This window comes from Saccostrea echinata, unplaced genomic scaffold (genome assembly GCF_033153115.1).
Source record: "Saccostrea echinata isolate AGI-Se365-2 ecotype Australia unplaced genomic scaffold, CSIRO_AGI_Sech_v1 ptg000009l, whole genome shotgun sequence".
In the NCBI taxonomy this organism is placed as follows: Eukaryota; Metazoa; Mollusca; class Bivalvia; order Ostreida; family Ostreidae; genus Saccostrea; species Saccostrea echinata.
In genome coordinates, this window is record NW_026889758.1 from 4858517 (window position 1) to 4878929 (window position 20413).

Genomic DNA, 20413 nt, shown 5'->3' on the forward strand with positions numbered 1-20413 from the left:
CAGGGTTGAAAATCATGGAATATTTGGAAAAGTCTTGTTACATGTAATGTAAAACATGAAAGCCTTATCTGTTATGACCAAGGTAAAAGTAATGTTAAATTTTTTGACATGTGTACACTTTATTACAATTTTATCAGATTGCACCTCGATTATTTCAAATTCGAATTGATTGGTGGAATTAATACTTTTTCTGAACCTTGTATTGTAGATTCAGTCAAGTTAAATATATTTCTCCCCTCTCAATGTTGATTCAATTCAGCGGCCGTTGCCATTTTCCTGGGAAGAAGTGCGAAGGTCTGGGAGGGGTTCCCCCTTCTCTGAGCCAGAAAATTTTCATAACTGGGCCCAGATTTGGTGGGTTCTGGTCATTCTTTCAAATAATAAGCTAAATGAGCAGCAAATGCTTTTAAAAGATGAATAATGAATTTATTTTCTTCTAAAAATTACTGATATTCTTGAGTATTTTGTTTTTAAAGGAGGTGCGATCGCACCCAACGCACCTGTTGTTTCGATGGCCTTGAAATTAGCTGTAGATCTGTGACTCAGTGAAAAATATATAATTTGACAGGTCCGTAGAATACTGAGAAGAGGGTGGGATGGGAGGACTTTTTTCTGAGTATAGTATTTTGCTATAGTAAATTTTCATTTAGATGTTGGTTGCCCCCCACCCTCTTTTTGTTGCTGTAAGGTCGAACACTAGCAAATTCCAGGATTTGGACAGTTAAGAACTAAAGGCCTAAAGGGGGTTAATTTTTAAAAAAAAAAATTTTATTTGTTTTGTTTTCAATTTTTAATTCTTTTGCCCGTCAGATTTTTTTTTTTTGGGAGGTTTCCTTACCCATCCATCAACTTTTGAAACTGTTGCTACGGGCTTGTTTGACGGGCGACTGATTGAAATATGCTCCCTCAGAAACTCGATGTTACTCCACTCCCGTAGATCCGCCTTTAGTCTACGTCACAAGTCTGATATTGCGTCATGTATCTCGACAACATGGCTGATTTTAAATCAGTTGGTTTGTAATATTCAAATTCTTATAGACTAGTTATTATGTAAATATGTTTATCAAACAATACATAGTTTTCAGTGTACTTGTACTTATAGCATCAATCCCATAGTAGCATCGTAAATTATTTCAGAATATGGTACCAGAATAGAAATTTAGTAGTCTTGGTACAAAATTTGAAATTGAGAGAGCACACTCGTTTATTAGCCTACTGGGTCATTTAAAATAAATCATTTTCTTATTGACAGCAGCGTTTATCCTGTGTGTTAGTTCATCCATTTGTGTCCTTGCCCAGACTGGCACTGCCAAGGATCAGAGAACTGGTTTGTAAAGTCCATTTGACAGATTTAGCGCTTTTCCTCAGGCCAATGTCAATCTGAAACCCAAAATTAATAAAGATTTTTAGCTAGCATGGGAATTCTTCAATATCCATGGACTTTTCACAATGTAAGGAAATGGATACAGCGTACATTTGCCCATTCATAGGGTCTAGCAAAGGTACTCTGGTACTGCAAGCCTGGGGCGGTAAAGGAGTCAGTCCAAATATCTGGCCAAGCCAATATAAATCGATCCTGGGCTGGAGTCTTAGTCTGATGTACGCATACATCATGTATGTAGAAATATTTTAATATTTTAAAAATATGCAGAGCTCTATAAAATCAGCTCATTTTCACCTTGAGTGAAAGGAAAATTTAATGGAATCTAGAAAAGATGAAACTTTATTATGTGAAGGCTTCATTACTTGGTTTAAATTGAGGGGGGGGGGGGATGGGGGATCAGTTTTACATGGAAATATATTAATTGGGAAAAATATTTAACTAGAGTGTTCCAAGGTATAATAACAGCTTCTTTGCCTCTATGACTTTAAATATTAGTTATTGTATTGTTACAAAATTTAATTGCTAATTACCATTTAATTTTAAATTTATCATTGTTTATACAGAAGTGTAGTTGGAATTTCAGGTGACATTATTTCTGATTTTCATTTAACACAGACTTCCTTAATACACAACCAGCTGATTCAACATGTCCATCCTTAAAATGTCCTTATGAGTGCAGGAAAGCTAGTGTACAGTCAAAATGCAGAACAGCTTTTGATGCCAATGGAAATGTTGTACAAGATTTTATAACCAACATTGGATACAACTTCAGATATAAACATATTGCTGAGTTTGCCAAAAATAAACTTACCAGTGTTCTGAATGCTAGGTGTGAGTATTGAAATCTAATCTGGAAGATAAATTCTTTAGAAAAAAATGCAATATTGATCTACATTAATTTTAGACCATATGATATGCAGGTGATTAGTCTATAATAGCTACCAGTCTATATTTACATGATTCAAATTTTAACAGTATTTAAACATAGACAAATTAGTTGTAATGGGTATAATATACTGCCTTCATATTTAAATGAGATGTTATAAATTATTATAAGAAGCTGTTACATGAATTATATAGACAGCTTATTAAAAGTTTTTTTTAAAATATCAATCACAATATACCCCCATGACACGAAAGCCTTTCAAGCACTCTTCACCTTGTTTACATTCATTTTTTTAAATAATTGTTAAAACATTTATTGTTTTCCCCAACATTGACTTATTCCAGTGTTTACCTGTATACTACTCTGCACTGATAATATAGCTGGAGATATAACACTTTTCATGAAGAGACTGTTTTCTTTAGTTCTTCTTAATTCTCTTTTTTAACATTAGTCCTTGATGAGAGAAAACTAACATGTCCAGTGCTGAAGACATTTCTCATTAAAATGGTAACAACAAAACTGGGGGATGTCCTAGATGAGATTTTGTCTGGTAACACGTCAACCCCATCATCACATTCTATTGATCAGATTTACAGTTTAGAAATCTCTACTGTACTCCCCACGCCTGGAAAAAACCAAGGACAGAGCAATTCATCAGCTGACAGTACTCAGTCTAATGGAACTACACCTGAAGGTGTTACCTATCAAAATGATACCCAAGGGGATGGATTAAAGAATGGTACTTCTAGAAGTAAAAGACAGGCATCTCAGAATGCAACAGAAACAGATAAGTCTGCAGGAGTGCAAAATTCTACCAAGCAAGAAACAGACTTTAAGAATGAAACAGAAGGGGGCACCGTTCAAAATGGACCCATTAGTCAATTTGAAATACAGACTGCTTTAGAAAAAGGAGATGTTTCTAAGATGTTTGATCCAAGTTTTACCCAAATATTGTTAAGTTTGATAAAGGTACATATATTCATTTCAACATCAGAGGCTTTTTTTGTTTTTTTAATTGTGTGAGATAAAGGTTGCAACATTGCAGAAAAACAATGAAATGTCTTTTATTCTTTGTTATACGGGCTATAACAGTTAAATCATTGCAAAAAATGTTTATGTATGCAACCCGATATGCCAAACATTTGAAGGAAAATGACTTTACCAAATATGAATTAATTCTTCTAACATGAGAGTGATCATTGAGATAGAAGTGCATGTACATGTATCAACAAAAATGCAAGCTTAGAATTCTCTGATATAAAACCATATTGAGTAATTTTATTTACTAGACAGAAAACTTAAGCAGATTGATTCAATCCTGGGATGAGATGGCCAAGACCTGTTTTTGTGGATTTGGTGTACAAGCTGACTGCATCACAAGGGAGACAGTCAAGCCTTTACTTTGCCAGACAGCATGTCAGAATCGTAGATTTGTACAGGTATGACATGTTAGCTGACTCCCAGACAGCATGTCAGAATGGTAGATCTGTACAGGTATGACATGTTAGTGGTCACCCAGACAGCATGTCAGAATCTCAGATCTGTACAGGTATGACATGTTAGCTGACACCCAGACAGCATGTCAGAATCTCAGATCTGTACAGGTATGACATGTTAGCTGACACCCACACAGCATGTCAGAATCTCAGATCTGTACAGGTATGACATGTTAGCTGTCACCCAGACAACATGTGACAGAATCGTAGATCTGTACAGATATAAAGTGTTTGGAACTGAAGTAATTTTTTTTGATTAATTAGGTTTGCAGATGGCCACTTGCAGTTCTCCATAGATTTGAGGAGTTTTGTATAGAGGAGAGGGTTAAACAGATTCAACAGAAGACGATGACCTCCAGTGACCTCAGCTACTTAATGAACGTCAGTACGGAGTACGTGATAAAACAGCTCAGACCACAGTATACAGCTGATATATTTAGAGAGAGGTAACAATCCAACTTCATAAATACATAAATAAATAATCATAATTTATAATAATTAGAAAAATAGAGCAAAGCCCGTTGCAAAGCAACGAGACGGTCTTCTGATGGACGATGAACATTGAAGGTAAAAAAATTTAACATTTTTTTTCCTAATAAGAATAAAATTTAGGCAAATTTTATGTAAATTACACAATAAAAAGATTTTATGACAACTTTCAATTTCAATTTGGACTTTTTCAGCCATAAGGTCGTCACTTCCAGTTGATATCAAAAGTCACAAAGGCCAGAAAAAACATTAAAACTCAATTACAGATCATTTTACACTATTTATAATGATTTTAAAGAGAAAGTTTCCTTTTTCGACTACATCCGGTTTACACCAGAAGTACTTCCAGTAGATTGTACTTGTTGATTATCTATATGAGCATTAGTTCTATATACCTTTATTCAAAACTTAAATTTTTTTTAAAAATTGCTAAATTTAATATCACTTCCAGAAGTGATGGATGCAAAAACAAAAAGGTTATGCATAACTGAAAGAGATGTTCTAGCTTCCTTGAAAATTTCATGACTCTTTCTGGAGTTGTTTCTAAGAAAATGCATGGACAAAATGACAATTTGAAAAATTAAAATAGGACAAAATATGTGACCGGAAGTGATTTAAAAAAAAAATGGTCTGGAGATATGAAAATGTTGAGTCATTCCTGAAAAAAATCTTTGAATTCAGTCGACTAGTTTCCGAGTAATTGTGTGTACAATAAAAAGGGAATAATAATAATAAAAAAACAGTAAGGTCTTCCAAAGGAAGTCGGAAGACTTTAATTTATGATGCCGTATTGATGAAAATGTTCTTCTTGCCTTTACAGTGACCATATTGGACAAGTTTTGATATTGCAAAACTATAATTTTAGTCAGAGTATGTAGACTTCAATAATATAATGGTAGGGGATTTGTGAACTCATTAATAGCAACAACACCTGATGAAAACTTTTAAAATATTATTGACATTTCTCTTTTTTATTTCTTTTCTATATAAGAGTTTATTGCTGTACACCCTCTCCTTCCCCCCCCCCCCCCAAAAAAAAAAATAAAATAAAATAAAATAGGAAATCTGCAACTGTTGTGACAACCAGTTGACTTTTTTTTTTAGAGTAACTGTGTAAAGTTTTATAATAAATACTATATTCACAATTGAAAGTGTTAGAAAATTTCATAATAGAACAGATTTTATGTACTAATATGTATAATACTGTTTGAATGAATTTGAAAACAGCATAAGTATTCTGTAATTACATTGTAACAGTTCATTTTGTGTTGATTATACTCTCTCTTTCTTTCAATCTCTCTGATGTTATAAAATTTGATATTTTCAAAGACAAAAATTTATGAATACAGATCTCTGTCATATTTATGATAGGATTAAGTGCATTTATATTACCAGTTTTTTTCAGTTATCAGCAAAATTTTTCTGAAAAAAAAAATAATTTTTTTTCGGTATCTTTGATTCAGCAGCATTTGCATGAACAAAAATATAAAATGCATGCGAATACTATTCATAATCTTTATGAGCAGCATGTCAGCGGTAAAATTTGATTTCAATTAAATTAAAACCAGTTAATTAAGTTGAATACGTAACAGTAATGGTAATCTTTTTATTTTGATTGCGGGTGAACATGTTGGTGCACAGTTTCAGTATTGTTTCAGGCAGGAAGAAATTATAGCAAGCTGTAGGAAGCTAGGGGTAGTGAAAACAACAGACTTAAGAAAGCAGGCATTGGCTTTGTTGGAGAAAAACAAGGACAACTCCATCATAAAACCAGTGTTGGTTAAGATCCTGTCAAGCTGTGGGGCTAGGATGTCGGAGATGAAGCAGTTTGTGTCAGACAGTGAAGTAAGAGAACAAATGGTTGTCGTATAGTTTGGTTTAAGTCAGGTCTGGTACATGTACATGTAAGTACTTGTCACAGCTGTTCTCTATTGTATAATAAACATTCTAAAGATTATACATTGCATTTGTCCGAAAATTCTAAGAAAGAAGTCATTCACAACATAGTATCTAAGTTACATAAGTTATTATTAGGGAAGTTAAATTCTGAGGTCTTGGTTTTATTGTTCATCTGATAGGAATTAATACTTTAATGTTGTACTTACAAATTTTAGATAAAAATGTTATTGCCTTTGTTGCAGATGGTGACAACCTATGATCCAAGTGTTAAACTGAGCTTGCGGGAAGTTGCAGAAATGAAAAAAGCACTTCTCACAGAAATACGGAACCTAACAAGTCTAAATAAGGAGGAAGTCAAACAGTAAGGAACCATTAATTATCAATTAATAGACTCATTTCTTTTACTTTTATGGTCTTCTTTAAAAAAAAAATCTGTGGAACCAACAAATATGCAACAAAACTAAATCTCAGACTCTCTGATATAAGTTATAATAATTTGTTCAAAAATTAAAAAAAAAAAAAGTTTAAAAAAGCAAAAATTTACCTGAATTGAGATTTATTCAACCTCCTCTCCGAAGGAGAGGGGGGTATACTGTTTTACCCTGGTGTGTCTGTCTGTGTGTCTGTCCGTAACAAATTTTTGTTGCAATTTTCTCAGCAACTACTCATTGCAGATGCTTGAAATTTTAGCGCACTCTTTGTCTAGGCATGCCATATGGTGGGATTCATTTTTGAACAAATCTGATGTCAGCTTCCTGTTTATCCATGAGTCTGTCCGTACCAAATTTTCGTCGCAGTTTTCTCAGGAACTATACTCATTGCAGATGCTTGAAATTTTAGAACACTCTTTGTTTAGGCATGCCATATGGTGGGATTCATTCACATCAGAGTGGGGGTATCACTAGTGAGCATTGGCTTACAGACTTCTTGTTGTTAATAGCATGTCTTATGTTAATTGTGTTTCCATCAGATTTCTGCCCCTGATTGTTAATGATAAAAGAAAAATGAACAAACTGAATGCATCCACGTTGAAGAGTGCATTACCAGAGATCAACAAAATGGAGCTGACTCCTTCAGAGGTATTTTATACAAGCTAGTGCTATGTATTTTAATTCATAAATATCTCAAATAGGGAATTTTTGGACATATTACATATTAGCTACAAATATGCAATTCAAAGTTATCATTGTATACAATTGTAAGCAAGATATTTTTAATTAGATATCAGCATACGGTGAAATCTGAGAGGATAAGAACTATTGTGGTAGTGCATTCTTCTATTTTACCTGAAAATGTTCACATTCCTTGTCAGAGGATGCAAACTTGGAGAAAATTGAAGCAGGATTCAGAATTTCAAGACCTTACCAATATCAGCACCGGCACTCTGGTAAATCTTGGAGCAACAATTGGAGCTTTTCAACCAAAGGAAATCAAAAACATTCCAGCCGCTGCAATAGGAGCTGCCATCAGTACAGGGAATTTGACTGGTGCACAGTTTTCAAAAAAGGCTGTAAGTTTTTAGGGATATCAAGTTATTTAGTTTGGATTTCAATTAAATGGATGTATTTTTAATTACTATATAGTCAACTTTCCTTTATGAGCACTTTTTGTGACATTACCACTGAAACGAGTATCATTTACATATTTTGAAAGGTTATTTTTTGTGCTTTTAAAATACACACATGATTTTTATGTTGACAACCACCAGGCTTTGTAATCATTCCATCTTAGTGGAACTGGCATAGTTTAGTCACATGAGAAGAAAATTCGTTGTACAGATTTACAGATGATAATTGAGAAATTTTAAATAAATTCACAAAGAAAAATAATGCTGATCTGTAATTTTTTAGGCAGGTGATGTTTTTAGAAAGTTTAAACAACACCTTGGAAAAGCTGCAGTAAGTTTCTGTTGAGTGTATGTACAGTCCCATTAATGTTACCTTTTCTGAATACGAGTACTAGCAGGATTCTTTACTATATGAAATATCACAGAGCCTAGATTTATTAAAGAGAGATTTTATTGCTAGGGTAACTTGACTGCAGATGAACTGGAGAAATTTGGTTCTAATGTGCACTGTCTCCGGGCTACACAGTTTGAGGAAATCAATGGCGCTGAGCTGATGCAACTCTTGCAGAACAAAACTCTGGAAAATTCACAGTCAGTCCACTGTCATCTGGACAAGCAGGCCATTAGAATAATTGCTGCTAAAGTAAGAGTTGTAATGGATCTGAATTTCAAGACTTAATTGAAACATTTTTCTTTTTTGTTGATATATACAGTCAAACCTCGTTATCTCGAACTCGATGGGACCAAGAAAAAACTTTGAGATATCCGAGGGTTCGAGATATTGAGGGTAAAATACTTAAGAAATACTTGGTAAGGACTTCCCAATCACTTGGAGATATCCATGGTATTCCAGATACCAGAGTTCAACTGTATATAGTATCAGTGTTTAGCTCACCTGAGCCTAGGGCTTAGATGAGCTTTTCTGATTGAAGAGTGTCCTGTGTCCATGTGTCGTCTTCACATTTTCAACTTCTTCTCAAGAACCACTGGGCCATTTCAACCAAACTTGTCACAAAACATCCTTGGGTGAGGGGGATTTAAATTTGTTCACAGGAAGTGCCATGCCCTCTTTCAAGGGGAGATAATTAAAAATTGTGAAAATGTGGTGGCATCTTTTTAGGTGACCTGAGTCACTTGTCGTTCATCATCAATCAGTCGTAAACTTTTGAACATTTTTAGCATCTTCTCTGGAACCAGTGAACCAATTTCAACCAATTTTGCAATATAGCATCTATGGTTGAAGGGGAGTAAAAATTATGAAAGTCATGGCCCCTGCCCCCTGGGGCCTCAGGGGTGGGTCAAAAACCATCAAAATTAATGCAAACTTTAAATATCTTCTTCTTTACTCCTGGACATCAAGCAGTCAAACTGCTGGCATGATCGTAAAAAGCATTGAGCTCTCTACTAAAATTCTGAAATTCATGGCCCCACAGCAGGGGTTCTGGCCCTAGGGTTGGGCTCAGTGAATATATAGTGAAAATGCATTTCTTGAAAAATCTTCTCCTCTGCTCCTGGGTATTAAGCAAACAAACTAAATGCATAGTTATGATGAGGAAGGGTGCTTCTTACAAAATTGTGAATTTTATGGCCCTAGGGTCAGGTGTTCTGGTGTTAAGGCAGGGCACTAATGATTATATAGTGAAAATGCATTAATTCTTTAAAAATCTTCTCTTCCCCTGGGTATTAAGCTGATGAACAAAGTACTTAGTTATAATGAGCAAGAGTGCCTCTTTCAAAATTTTGAATTTCATGGCCCCTGGGTCAGGGGTTCTTTGGATGGGTGGGGGCTTATTCATTATATACTGAAAATGAATTAATGATTTGAAAATCTTCTCCTCTTCCCCTTGGTATTAAGCAAACAAACTAAATACATAGTTATGATGAGAAAGGGTGCCTCTTAAAATTGTGAATTTCATGGCCCCTGGGTCAGGGGTTCTGGTGCTTGAGTGGGGCTCTATTGATTAATTAGCTGAAATGCATTAATGCTCTGAAAATCTTCTCCTCTGCCCCTGAGTACTAAGCAAACAAACTAAATGCAATAATGCAATGTAAATGTATTAAATATATTTATAAGTAAACTGTAAATGTGCCTTTTCTTTGCTCCTGGGTATGTAGGAGGCAAACAGAGTACACACTTGTAATACGTGAAGCAAATGAGAGTTACTCCCCTTTTCTAGATTGTGTTAATCAAGAAATTCTTTTATATGATTTAATTAACAGGTTATTTAATTGAATGAGAATACAAGAAAGAATGTTATATATATATAGAAACAAATTAAAAATGAATGTTTGGTTAATTTATGCAAAGCATGCTTCAAAGTCAGATTCTTGCCTGGAAAGCAATATAAAAGGAATAAGGAAATTTTTTTCTCGGTGAAGCTCAGCAAATTTTGTCTGTTACTTTATTAATGTTAGCTTATGTTTATACGCATCACAGAAATAATTTTATTTTTATTGTTATTAATTTTATTTTTATTATTATTAATTTTATTATTTATATTTTTAATTTTGATGAACATTTAATTGTAGGTGAAGAAAGAGGAAGGAGGGACTGAGCTTTTGATGACCTCCCCCTTGTTCCGGGGAGAGGTAAGGGATATTGGGGACACAATGTTAGAGGATATGATTAATAAACTTATGAATGGAGAGACTATCCAGGACTTCCAATTCACAAGGAAACAGGTTTCATGCTTATAATTTGTTTTAATTAACATTTGCACTATGCTTTTGAATTCAAAGGTATTTTATTTTAATTCATGGTTATGAAATCCTTCTGCTCCCCTCCAACCAAAAAGATAGAAGTTTGACAAATAGTAGGTAAATGTTTTGTTTTCTTGACATACATTAGTTAAATTAAAACAAAAATGTTCTAGATATAGTTAAGAATCTGAATAATCTTATTGTAGGCATACAGAGTTTTAAAAAGTCTAAAGATGGAATTGGGAAACCTTAGTACCTGGACAGTTGATGTAGTCAACAACATAGCTGTGACAAACCTGTTGACCTTTGTGAGGGCAGCAGACATGATTGATCTCAGGAACAATCCAAACAGTCTTCAGTTCATCCACCTTTTCAACCAAGATGGTGTTGTTTCTGAAAAATCAGTAAGAATTAGAATTACTTGAAGTGTTACTCAGTATGATGTCTCCTCATTTATACAACCCAGATTTGAGATTCACCTCAATACATAAGTTAAGGTTTTCATTTGATGTGTAATGGTTTGGGCCTTGGATATTGGCCTGGGTAGCTCAGTTGGTAGAGCACCTGACTAGTGATGCAGGGGTCCCAGGTTCGATTCCTGGTCCAGCTATACATTTTCTCCTTTCCTGTTATGGATTTGGTGTCATTAACCACCCCTGGACTTGCAGGTGAAAGTCCTGCCAGGGGCTAATAAGAACTTGGGTTGTGTCTTTGAGGGTGAGGACAATTTAAGGAGGGAGGAATGTAATTGTTTGGGCCTTGGATATTGGCCAGGGTAGCTCAGTCAGTAGAGCACCTGACTAGTGATGCAGGGGTCCCGGGTTTGATTCCTGGTCCAGCCATACATTTTCTCCTTTCCTGTTACAATTGTACGTATTCTGAAGTCTTTCCAAGTTAAGCATACAACGTATTTTAGACTGATCATGCTGATGGCCATTATCTTTTAGAATACAATGCTGGGGAAAGTATTGATTGAGAAATTTAACCTTGACAACTCTTCTGCTGATGTTTCCACCAGTGGTCTGACAGAAGATGTTGTGAGACAAGTGGGAACTGAAGTCATAGCAAGACTTTCGTAAGATTTCAAAATAAAATATTTTAAAGAAATAAAGCAGCATGTAATGTTGATAATTTGTTTTTTCATTTGATGATAGAATTTCAATGAATATTTACTATATGAAACATTAAATCACAAACTATGATATTAATGCCATAATAAATGAAACGTTTTGATGTTAATAAAATAACACAGAAAATGTACATATTATTTTTATACCCCTGGCTGCTCCGAAGGAGAGGGGGTATATTGTTTTACCCTTGTGTGTTTGTCTGTCTGTTTGTGTTTGTAGCTGTCTGTCTGTTCGTACCAAATTTTGGTCACAGTTTTCTAAACAACTACACTGTAAAAATTGCGCTTAGGAAATAAACACTTCCATTACGTGTTTAGATCTAAACGTGTTTGATTTTGTGTTTAACAACTAAATACTTACGTCTAGATGTATTTAAAATCTATACGCGTTTAGATATTGAACATGTTTTTGGTTTTAAATTCGGTCAAGTGCAGAGTTATCTTCCCAGAAATGATACATATTTGAACGTTAATAAGCGCGGTTGTCGAAACAAAGAAAGTCACAACAAAACAGTAAACGAAGTTATCAAGGAAACTGATGAGGACTTGAGTGACAGTCAACGCAGAAATAGTGAAATACATATGAAAGGCTTCTTGTTTACTTCTATAGAGGGTATGTATGCTTTGGATTAAATAAAATTTACATGAAGATTAATAAAGGTAAATAACATTGCGCTTTATATCTAGGATGTCTTTGGGTGCCATATCATGTATTCATTAATGAGTGTAAATATTGATTCTAAAAATGCATAAATATTGATTAAACTTAAATGCAACGTACATTCTTTCTTACAGGTTAAATTTATTGGATAGCCGAGAGAAAGAATTTCAAACTTCATTTCTGTTTATGGATGTGAAAGATGAATTATACATATATACTACCATAGAAAATACTTTCAAGATTATCCATATACTCTGCTGTTTTGTTTACATCACGGGGGATTTGAAATAGTGAACCGTATTGCATCACACTGCAAGAAGCACGCCATACATGTGTACCTGGAGTCTTTACATTTATTAACTTTGTATTTTGCTACTGCAGACAATTCAACAACTGGGTGTTACTAACTGTTTAGATGCCAAAAAGTATGATATGTCATAACTTCTAAAAGACTGTACAAAAAATTGAAAACCATTCTCAAGAGAAAGGAGTTTCGCCGAACGATGAATCCGTGAGAACATTTTACTGTGTGTTATGTCTTTTTTAGCACTTTGATATGATGTTTAAATAAAACGTATAATGTCCTGTCATATTTTCAGTTTTCTTGCAGATTCTTGTTTAAAACATTGAAGTGTTCAGGTTCTAAATGCAAATCTAAAACTGATTAGAAATGTGTTTAAAATCTAAACATGTAAGCATTTAGGTTCAAAACACTTTCCATTACGTGTATTGAAATTAAACATGTTTAGAATTTAAATGCATTAAAAAAAGTGTGACAAGATTGTGCTTAGAAAAGTGTCTATCATCTAAACACATTTTTTACAGTGTACTCTTGGCAGATGCTTGAAATTTTAGCACACTCTTCTGTCTAAGCATGCCATATGGTGGGATTCATTTTTGTACAAATCCAATGTCAACTTCCTGTTTATTCATACGCCTGTCCATACTAAATTTCTGTTGCAGTTTTCTCAGCAAACATACTCAAGGCAGATGCTCAAAATTTTAGCACCTTCTTTGTTTAGACATGCCATATGGTGGGATCATTTTTGTACCAATTTGATGTAAACTAATCCTGTTTATCATTGCATTGCTTTGGTTCTTATGTTTTATTTCTGTGGACATTGACTTTTTGGATAAACTTTAATGATGATAAAAAAAAGATGATAACCTTAAATTAAAAAAAAATCATAGTAAGTACAATCTTTCAACGTGTGATCATCATACTACCCTGGATCTATGTTAGGTGATGATACATTCACATCAGAGCGGTGGTATTACTAGAGAGCATTGGCTCATGCACAGACTTCTTGTTAATGAGAACTTTAACACTGCATTTATTTGTGATTGGATTCATTTTAAAGCAATGATCAGTTGAGGAGGTTGAACATGACGGATACCATCACAGAGGTTCTGTCCAGTATCAACCTGAACACTGTACCCTGTAGTGTACTCCAAAACAGGACAGCATTCGTTATTGAGGAAAAGGTACTGAAATCTTTACCTAAAAGAATGGTTACAAGTGAAATCATTGCATAAGTGTTGAAAATTGTGAAATGTTAATATCTAAAAGTTATGTAGTAGAAAGGCAATAGAAATAGAAAGGAGGAAATTTAGTCCTGTTTAATGTCTTTTTAATTCATTTTTGTTGGATAATTCATATCCATGTGTACTGAATCTTATAAACGTTCAAATTCGCATTACTCATGAATATATATATATACATATATATATAGACAGTGTCAAACCTCATTATCTGGAACACAATGGGACCGTAAAAAATACTTCGAAATATCCGAGGATTATATACAGTTGAACTTTGGTATCTCAAACATGGATATCTCGAATACTATGGATATGTCTAAGTGATCTTGAAGTCCCAAATGCTTATTTCTTAAGTATTTTACCCTGAATATCTGGAATCCTCAGATATCTCTAAGTATTTTCTTGGTCTTGTGAAGTTTGAGATAACGAGGTTTGACTGAATGTAAGACTGGTTACTTTTCAGGGTTTGACAAGTCTGAGTCTGGAGGTTGTGGAGTCTTTGGGAAATCTGAAGTGTGGCTTTATTAAATCTCATGTACAACTGATGACAAAAGAGGCACTGGCAGGGACCGGGGCAGAATTTGCCAAGTGTCCATGTGTCTCCCTGGCTGTAAAGAAAGAGATTGTCAACCAAATGAAGCAAAATCAAGTCATGTTTGTAAAACGGATCTATTTCTTGTTCAAATTTAATTTCTATTTAGAACTTAATTTAGATCGTTATTCTTGAATCATTATGGCAAACCTGTTTTGTTTTTACAGATTAATTTTTTGCTAATTATAGAAGAAAGTTTACAATTTAGCACATGCAAAGAATTTAGCTCCTATAAGACTAGAAAGACTTGTTTATGAGTTCACTTCTGGATTCAAGGTAGACTGATATAGTTATTTCAAAGTTAATAGGTCTTAATTATTGGAATATAGAAAAAATATGGAACATCTATTAATTAAACCATAATAATTGCAGAAGAAACAATTGATTTCTAAAGTATCTAGTCATTTTATGACAAAACTACTAAAAAGTTTATTTGGTCAATCAGATGGTAAAGTTTGAGGTTCATAATATGAAATTAAACAAGATCAACACAGTCACCATGTATTTAAGTAAAAAAAAAAAAATGCTTGCTGCTATTAATGAAAGGCTTATGGTAAATTGCAAGCTGGAAAATCTCCCAAATGCACTAAGTGACAGATGTACAAAGGGAATATATAACCATGCACTTTATGTGTTCTCTACTTTCACTTTAAAAGATGTGCATGGGCATTTCTAAAATGTAAAATTTTCACTTGTAAAGTTTTTAAAATTTTATGAAGCATAATGTCGCACATTCAGTAAAACTTGCCTTAATAAAGAAGTTTCTGAAGACTTTATGTCCAGAGTTATATCCAAATTTAACTTCCTTTAATATACATCTTTCGAATGCATACAGAAACTGGTATGAGTGAGTTTAACTTCCTTAATATAGCCAACATAAGCAAGTTTTACTGTATAGAGTTATTAATTTGACAAACATTCAACTTGCTAACAGTGATCTGATTCCTCTGATAATGGTTTACTTTTCACCAATCCAAGCTTGATTATTGATAAGTATTTATTGTAACCTTTAATTAATAGTAAAAAAAAGTGATAAATCTTTGAGTAAACTACCTGGATAAATATTTTGTAGTGGGTCATCTCCCTCCATCTACACAGAGGAGGATATTGCCACCCTTGGACTTCTGATTACAGTAGAAGATCCAAGTGCTATTGCTACCATAAATACAGTAAGACTCTCTACCAATATATTTCCTTATGTAAAAGTCCCATTCCTTAACAATGCCATCTATGTAAAACATCCAACATTTATCAATGTGGTGGTCAGACAGGTTCAATTGCTGATGGCCAGGTAGTTGGTAGAGCACCTGACTGGAGATACAGGGGGTCTGGGTTTGAATCCTGCTCTGGTTCATTGCATTTTTCTCCTCTCCTGTTACATATGGTGCAATGCCATGGCCTGGAAGTGACAGGTGAAAGACCTTCCAGGGAAGAGCCTGGGTTGGTGTCTTGGGGGTGAGGAAGACCTTTAAGGAGGGAATGTGGTGGTCAGATGGGTTTGATCGCTGGTGTCCAGATAGCTCAGTTGGTAGAGCACCTGATTGGAGATTCAGGGGGCCAGGGTTCGAATCCCGCTCTGTCACAATTTTTCCTCTCCTGTTACATAAATATACGTGCAAGTACTTGTGTGTTTAAATATTAGAAATGTTTTTAGTAGTATGTAAATTACTTAACTGTAAACACAAGTGTTTGTGTGAATGTAGTCTTTGAATACATGTACAATCTTCATTCATCTGTGATGTCTGCCAGATTCATTTGTAGGTGGTTAGATAGTTCAGTTGGTAGAACACTTGTCAAAAGAGTTCAAGGGTTCTGGCTTCAATCTTGGTCTGGACTATAGTATGTATTTCTGTGGTATTACTGAGTTTAATGCCTTGCCATGCAATAGAAGTGACAGGTGAAAGAACTCCCAGGTCAGTATCTTTGGAGGCAAAGACAAATTAAGAGAAAGGAATAATTGGCAGTCTGCAGACAGGTGTTCATTGGTGACCAGGCAGCTCAGTTTATAGAGTCCCTGCATGTCTAGAATTCAGGGGACACAATGTTTGAGTCCTGAATGGGTCTAGCTGTTGCATTTTCTTCCTACTGGTTTCATTGTTTCCCATAAGCATACTTCAATAACTATATAGATAAGTATGGTTTTGTCTTGCCATTTTACATACAAAAATTGAAGCAGTTACCTTTCAATCTTGATGAAGTTAAACCTCTATAAGGTGATCTTAACGTAGGTCGCGGGTTTGCAGGCCATTTAAAAGTGTCCGAAAACATACCATGAAAATTAGTTATATGTGTCCTCTACCTTCGTTTTATATTCTCTGAAAATTTTATAAAATTCGTCTGCATCATTTTTGAGTAATTTAATCCCAAACACGCCATTGTTGTTGTGACATTTTCGGCGTTATTCTATTGAATTATATAAGAAAAACGTTTTCGGCTCGTTTTGAGGCAAGATTTTCTTTAAAAAAATATCAATAACTTTTAAACGGTGCAGACGAAATTTTTTCCCCTTTGGTATTTTAACAAAGAATTGATTTGAAATAAATCAATGTGAAAAAATTAATATGTCTTCGAGTTAGTTTTCGCGTAATTTAAATGTGGATAATTGCTTTTATATCGCAAAATGTAACATTTTTAAGAACGACGTCATAAAATATCGCGACGTCATGCTTGACGTCGTGAATATCTATCCGGTTTTCAGTGCAGAAAAATAAGATTAAATAATTTTTATAAAAAAGAAATTCACTTCTATCTGCTTTCAAGTGACCCGTGAATCATATCATAATAATTCAATATCAATGAAATGATTACTAGACATGTTTCTCTTCAGATTAGGGTTTTTGTACGTCTTATATTGGTGAAAGTTCTCGCAAGGGACGTAAAACAACAATCAAATGAATCAATCCTTTAGTTTCTTCCAATTTACTTTCTTTATGTGTTGTTTTCTTACCATTTCTTTTCTGTTTGTTTTGTTTTGCTTTTTTTTCGTAGATTAGACGTATCTATGGCACGCCAAATTTACAAAAATGAGTAAAACCTAGTTTCACAATTGATAAACTAGGTTTATCGACTGTAAACTATAGTTTACAAATCGTAAACTATAGTTAACGATTCGTTAAGTATAGTTTTCATCTGTAAAACTATATTTAACGGTTGTTAACTATAGTTTACGAATGCTAATCTAAGTTTATCTGTCTGTAATAAGCGTTAACAATAGATTTTGTTGATAAACATAGATTCACGTTTGTAAACTATAGTTTACAATCGTAAACTATAGTTAACGGTTGTTAATCATAGTTTCACAAATCGTGAAACTATATTTATCAGATCGTTAAGTATAGTTAACGGTTTGTAAACTATAGTTTACAAATCGTGAAACTGTATTTATCAGAAAATCTATGTTTTGCAATCGCAAATGATTGTTTTCGGTGTTAAGTATAGTTTACGGTTGTGAAACATAGATTATCGCGTTAACTATGGTTTACAGATGTGAAATATAGATTAACGTTGTTAATTATAGTTTACAATTCGTAAACTATAGTTTACAACTGATAAACCTAGTTTATCGATTGTGAAACTATGATTATCTCATTTTTGTGAATTTGGCGTGCCATACGTATCCTTACATTTGGCTACATATTTTTCTTTTCCAGCGTGCTGGCGGAAAACGATATCCTCTTTTTCAAGTAATTCAAGTATATAAAATGTTTTTATTTAGACCATTCAGCGAGGCGCTCAAATCAACGAATTTCTACCAAATATCGCCCCGGCTAAATACAATATAGTTTCAGTATTATATACTTAAACAAAATATCTATTTTTACATACCACATTTTCAGAGGGGTAAATGGGGTAAATGGGACGAAAATTAATTTTATCTGACGTAATCAACAGCCAGTTTTTTGTTAGAACATTAATTCTACTTGTTGGACATGGAAAGCAAAGTAGCAAATAAAATCTGTAGGTATATATTAAACAGCATTGCTTAGGGGACGATCATTACACTCGGGGGGGGGGGGGGGGGGGGGGGGCTTACAGATTTTGGAAATAATAATCTGTCAGCAACCGGGCAAGAATATGAATAAACTGTCCATGGCTAGTTCTAGCACCCTCCCCCCTCTCCTCCATGGGAGTTTTCAACTTTGATGTTTTCCTTTTTTTTTTGTTGCTTGTCAGACTTTTTTCACTGAAGAAGAAATAGATAATCTGTCCTTGTTTTTTTTAAAATAAATATTCTGTCCTTCACGGATATGAAAATAAACAATCTGTCTCGGTAAAATTTGCCACCCCCTCTCCTTCAGAATCAAATCCTAACAGGAGGTCAGTGTCGCTAACAAATTGTCTTGTGTTTCATCGTACCTTAGCAGTATTTAATTCATGATAAACTTGTAGATCTATATATTTTAAAAATATCCTTTTTAAAAATAAAGTTAATCTTTTGATGTAACAGGTGTATTTTCGATTTTTTTTTTAAATAATGGCTTCTTTATTAATAAATCAAACTGTTAATTCATATACGATCAAAGGAAAAAAAGTCAGTTGAACCTTGTGTTCATATCGTTTCGCGATACCAAGTGAAAACAAATCAATCGCAATTTCTCGGTCCTTTCCGACAAGCCGAAAAACAACCACTTGTTTTTACAAGCTCGCAGGAAAGGCCCGAGAAGATTTGATTGATAACAAATATAATTAAACGTTTTTTAATACTTCCAGTGTCGATCATTTGAATCGTAATAAGCCCTCTTCACTAAATTACCAATTCCAACAAAAGTTATATCCAAGTATTGTATCGACTATACAAATCGTAAAAAGCCTTCATTATTTGTGATAAGTTGTTGATTAAATAATAAAACACTAAACTACCAATTCCAAGAAAAGTTATAGCTAAATAATGATATACTGAAGAATTTAATAATATAAAAATCATCACAGATTTCTTTTTCATTGTGACGTCATAATCAAATGTGCACAAGAAAGTCGCCCAAATCATATAAATTGTGTACACAGTTTTAACGACGTCAGCAAACCCGCGACCTACGTTAAGTTAAATGTTTAATATATGACAAACTGTTAACAAACTTTTACTTTTCCTAAATATACGCGTGGAATTAATTATCGCATAATTTCATGAGAAACACAACTCGCAAAATAAAATTACTCGCTTTTATTTTTGTGATGCTAAAATCCATGTAAGATCTCCTGAGCAAAGTGACCAATCGCAATTATTCTTCTCTGGATTTGACTCAAAGAGCCATTTTGGCATAATAAGTACTCGTGAAAATAAGGAATCTACAGTATATGCAAATGACTGGTATGAAAAATACCTAGTATCCATGAAATTCTGAAGATACTTAAGCTCGCAGATATTTATTATTGGGAACCAGTTAGTCACTGTTGGAAACCGTAAACTGGATTGTGTATATTAATTGATGCAAAGTGCTTTCCTATTGGCGATTTTGCAAAAAATTACACTTTTAATAGTTGCTTTACAGTATTTTCTGAAATAGTTTCCATATGTTGTTTTACTTTTAGTCAGCCATGTTAGCAGGTTACAGTGAGTTGTTAAGGGAAAAGAAAGCTCTGAAGGAGATGAGGAGGCAGAGAACAGAGCGGGGGTTTACTAATGATCTCACTGAGACAGAGCAACTAGAGGAATTAAAGGGAAACAGAGCTCTGGGAAAACTCATTATCCAAACCATTATAGTCTCCAAATCTCTGTCTTCTGCCAGGAAAAAGAGACAGACAGCTAGTAAGTGCTTCTCAAGGTCACTGGTTTTTGTGTAGAGGTGCACTGATAGTCACAGAGACTTGTGAATCAGACAACAGATTTGCCTTGAATCAGGGCTATAGTTAAGTCAAAGTGAATGTTGCTAAATAAACTACTGGAAGGTCTCTTAGCTAAAGACACTCTCATTAGAAAACTTGGATAATAGGTTGGGTCATTTAAAAAATTTCCTCCTTCGTGACCATTCGACCAGAAAAGCCAAAATTAAGCAACTTTGATGAGTATAAACAATTTTTTTTTAATCCTTGACTTCTGGGGCTAGGGTGGGGCCTTATAGATGGTCAAA

General features: G+C 34.1%; 1 protein-coding gene across 1 annotated transcript in view; it reads left to right on the top strand.

The window, feature by feature from the left end:
- The first annotated feature begins 991 nt into the window (after positions 1-991).
- LOC133181491 (uncharacterized) overlaps positions 992-20413 on the top strand; it is a 29550-nt gene continuing 10128 nt past the window's right edge. The window contains exons 1-19 of the mRNA XM_061315982.1: positions 992-1013; positions 1253-1327; positions 2000-2215; positions 2722-3239; positions 3560-3709; positions 4031-4212; positions 5914-6100; positions 6397-6515; positions 7125-7233; positions 7467-7664; positions 8005-8052; positions 8182-8364; positions 10251-10403; positions 10628-10825; positions 11369-11496; positions 13573-13696; positions 14217-14407; positions 15418-15514; positions 19875-20091. Coding sequence (XP_061171966.1) covers positions 992-1013; positions 1253-1327; positions 2000-2215; positions 2722-3239; positions 3560-3709; positions 4031-4212; positions 5914-6100; positions 6397-6515; positions 7125-7233; positions 7467-7664; positions 8005-8052; positions 8182-8364; positions 10251-10403; positions 10628-10825; positions 11369-11496; positions 13573-13696; positions 14217-14407; positions 15418-15514; positions 19875-20091 — 3115 coding nt within the window. The remainder of the gene's footprint in view (positions 1014-1252; positions 1328-1999; positions 2216-2721; positions 3240-3559; positions 3710-4030; positions 4213-5913; positions 6101-6396; positions 6516-7124; positions 7234-7466; positions 7665-8004; positions 8053-8181; positions 8365-10250; positions 10404-10627; positions 10826-11368; positions 11497-13572; positions 13697-14216; positions 14408-15417; positions 15515-19874; positions 20092-20413) is intronic.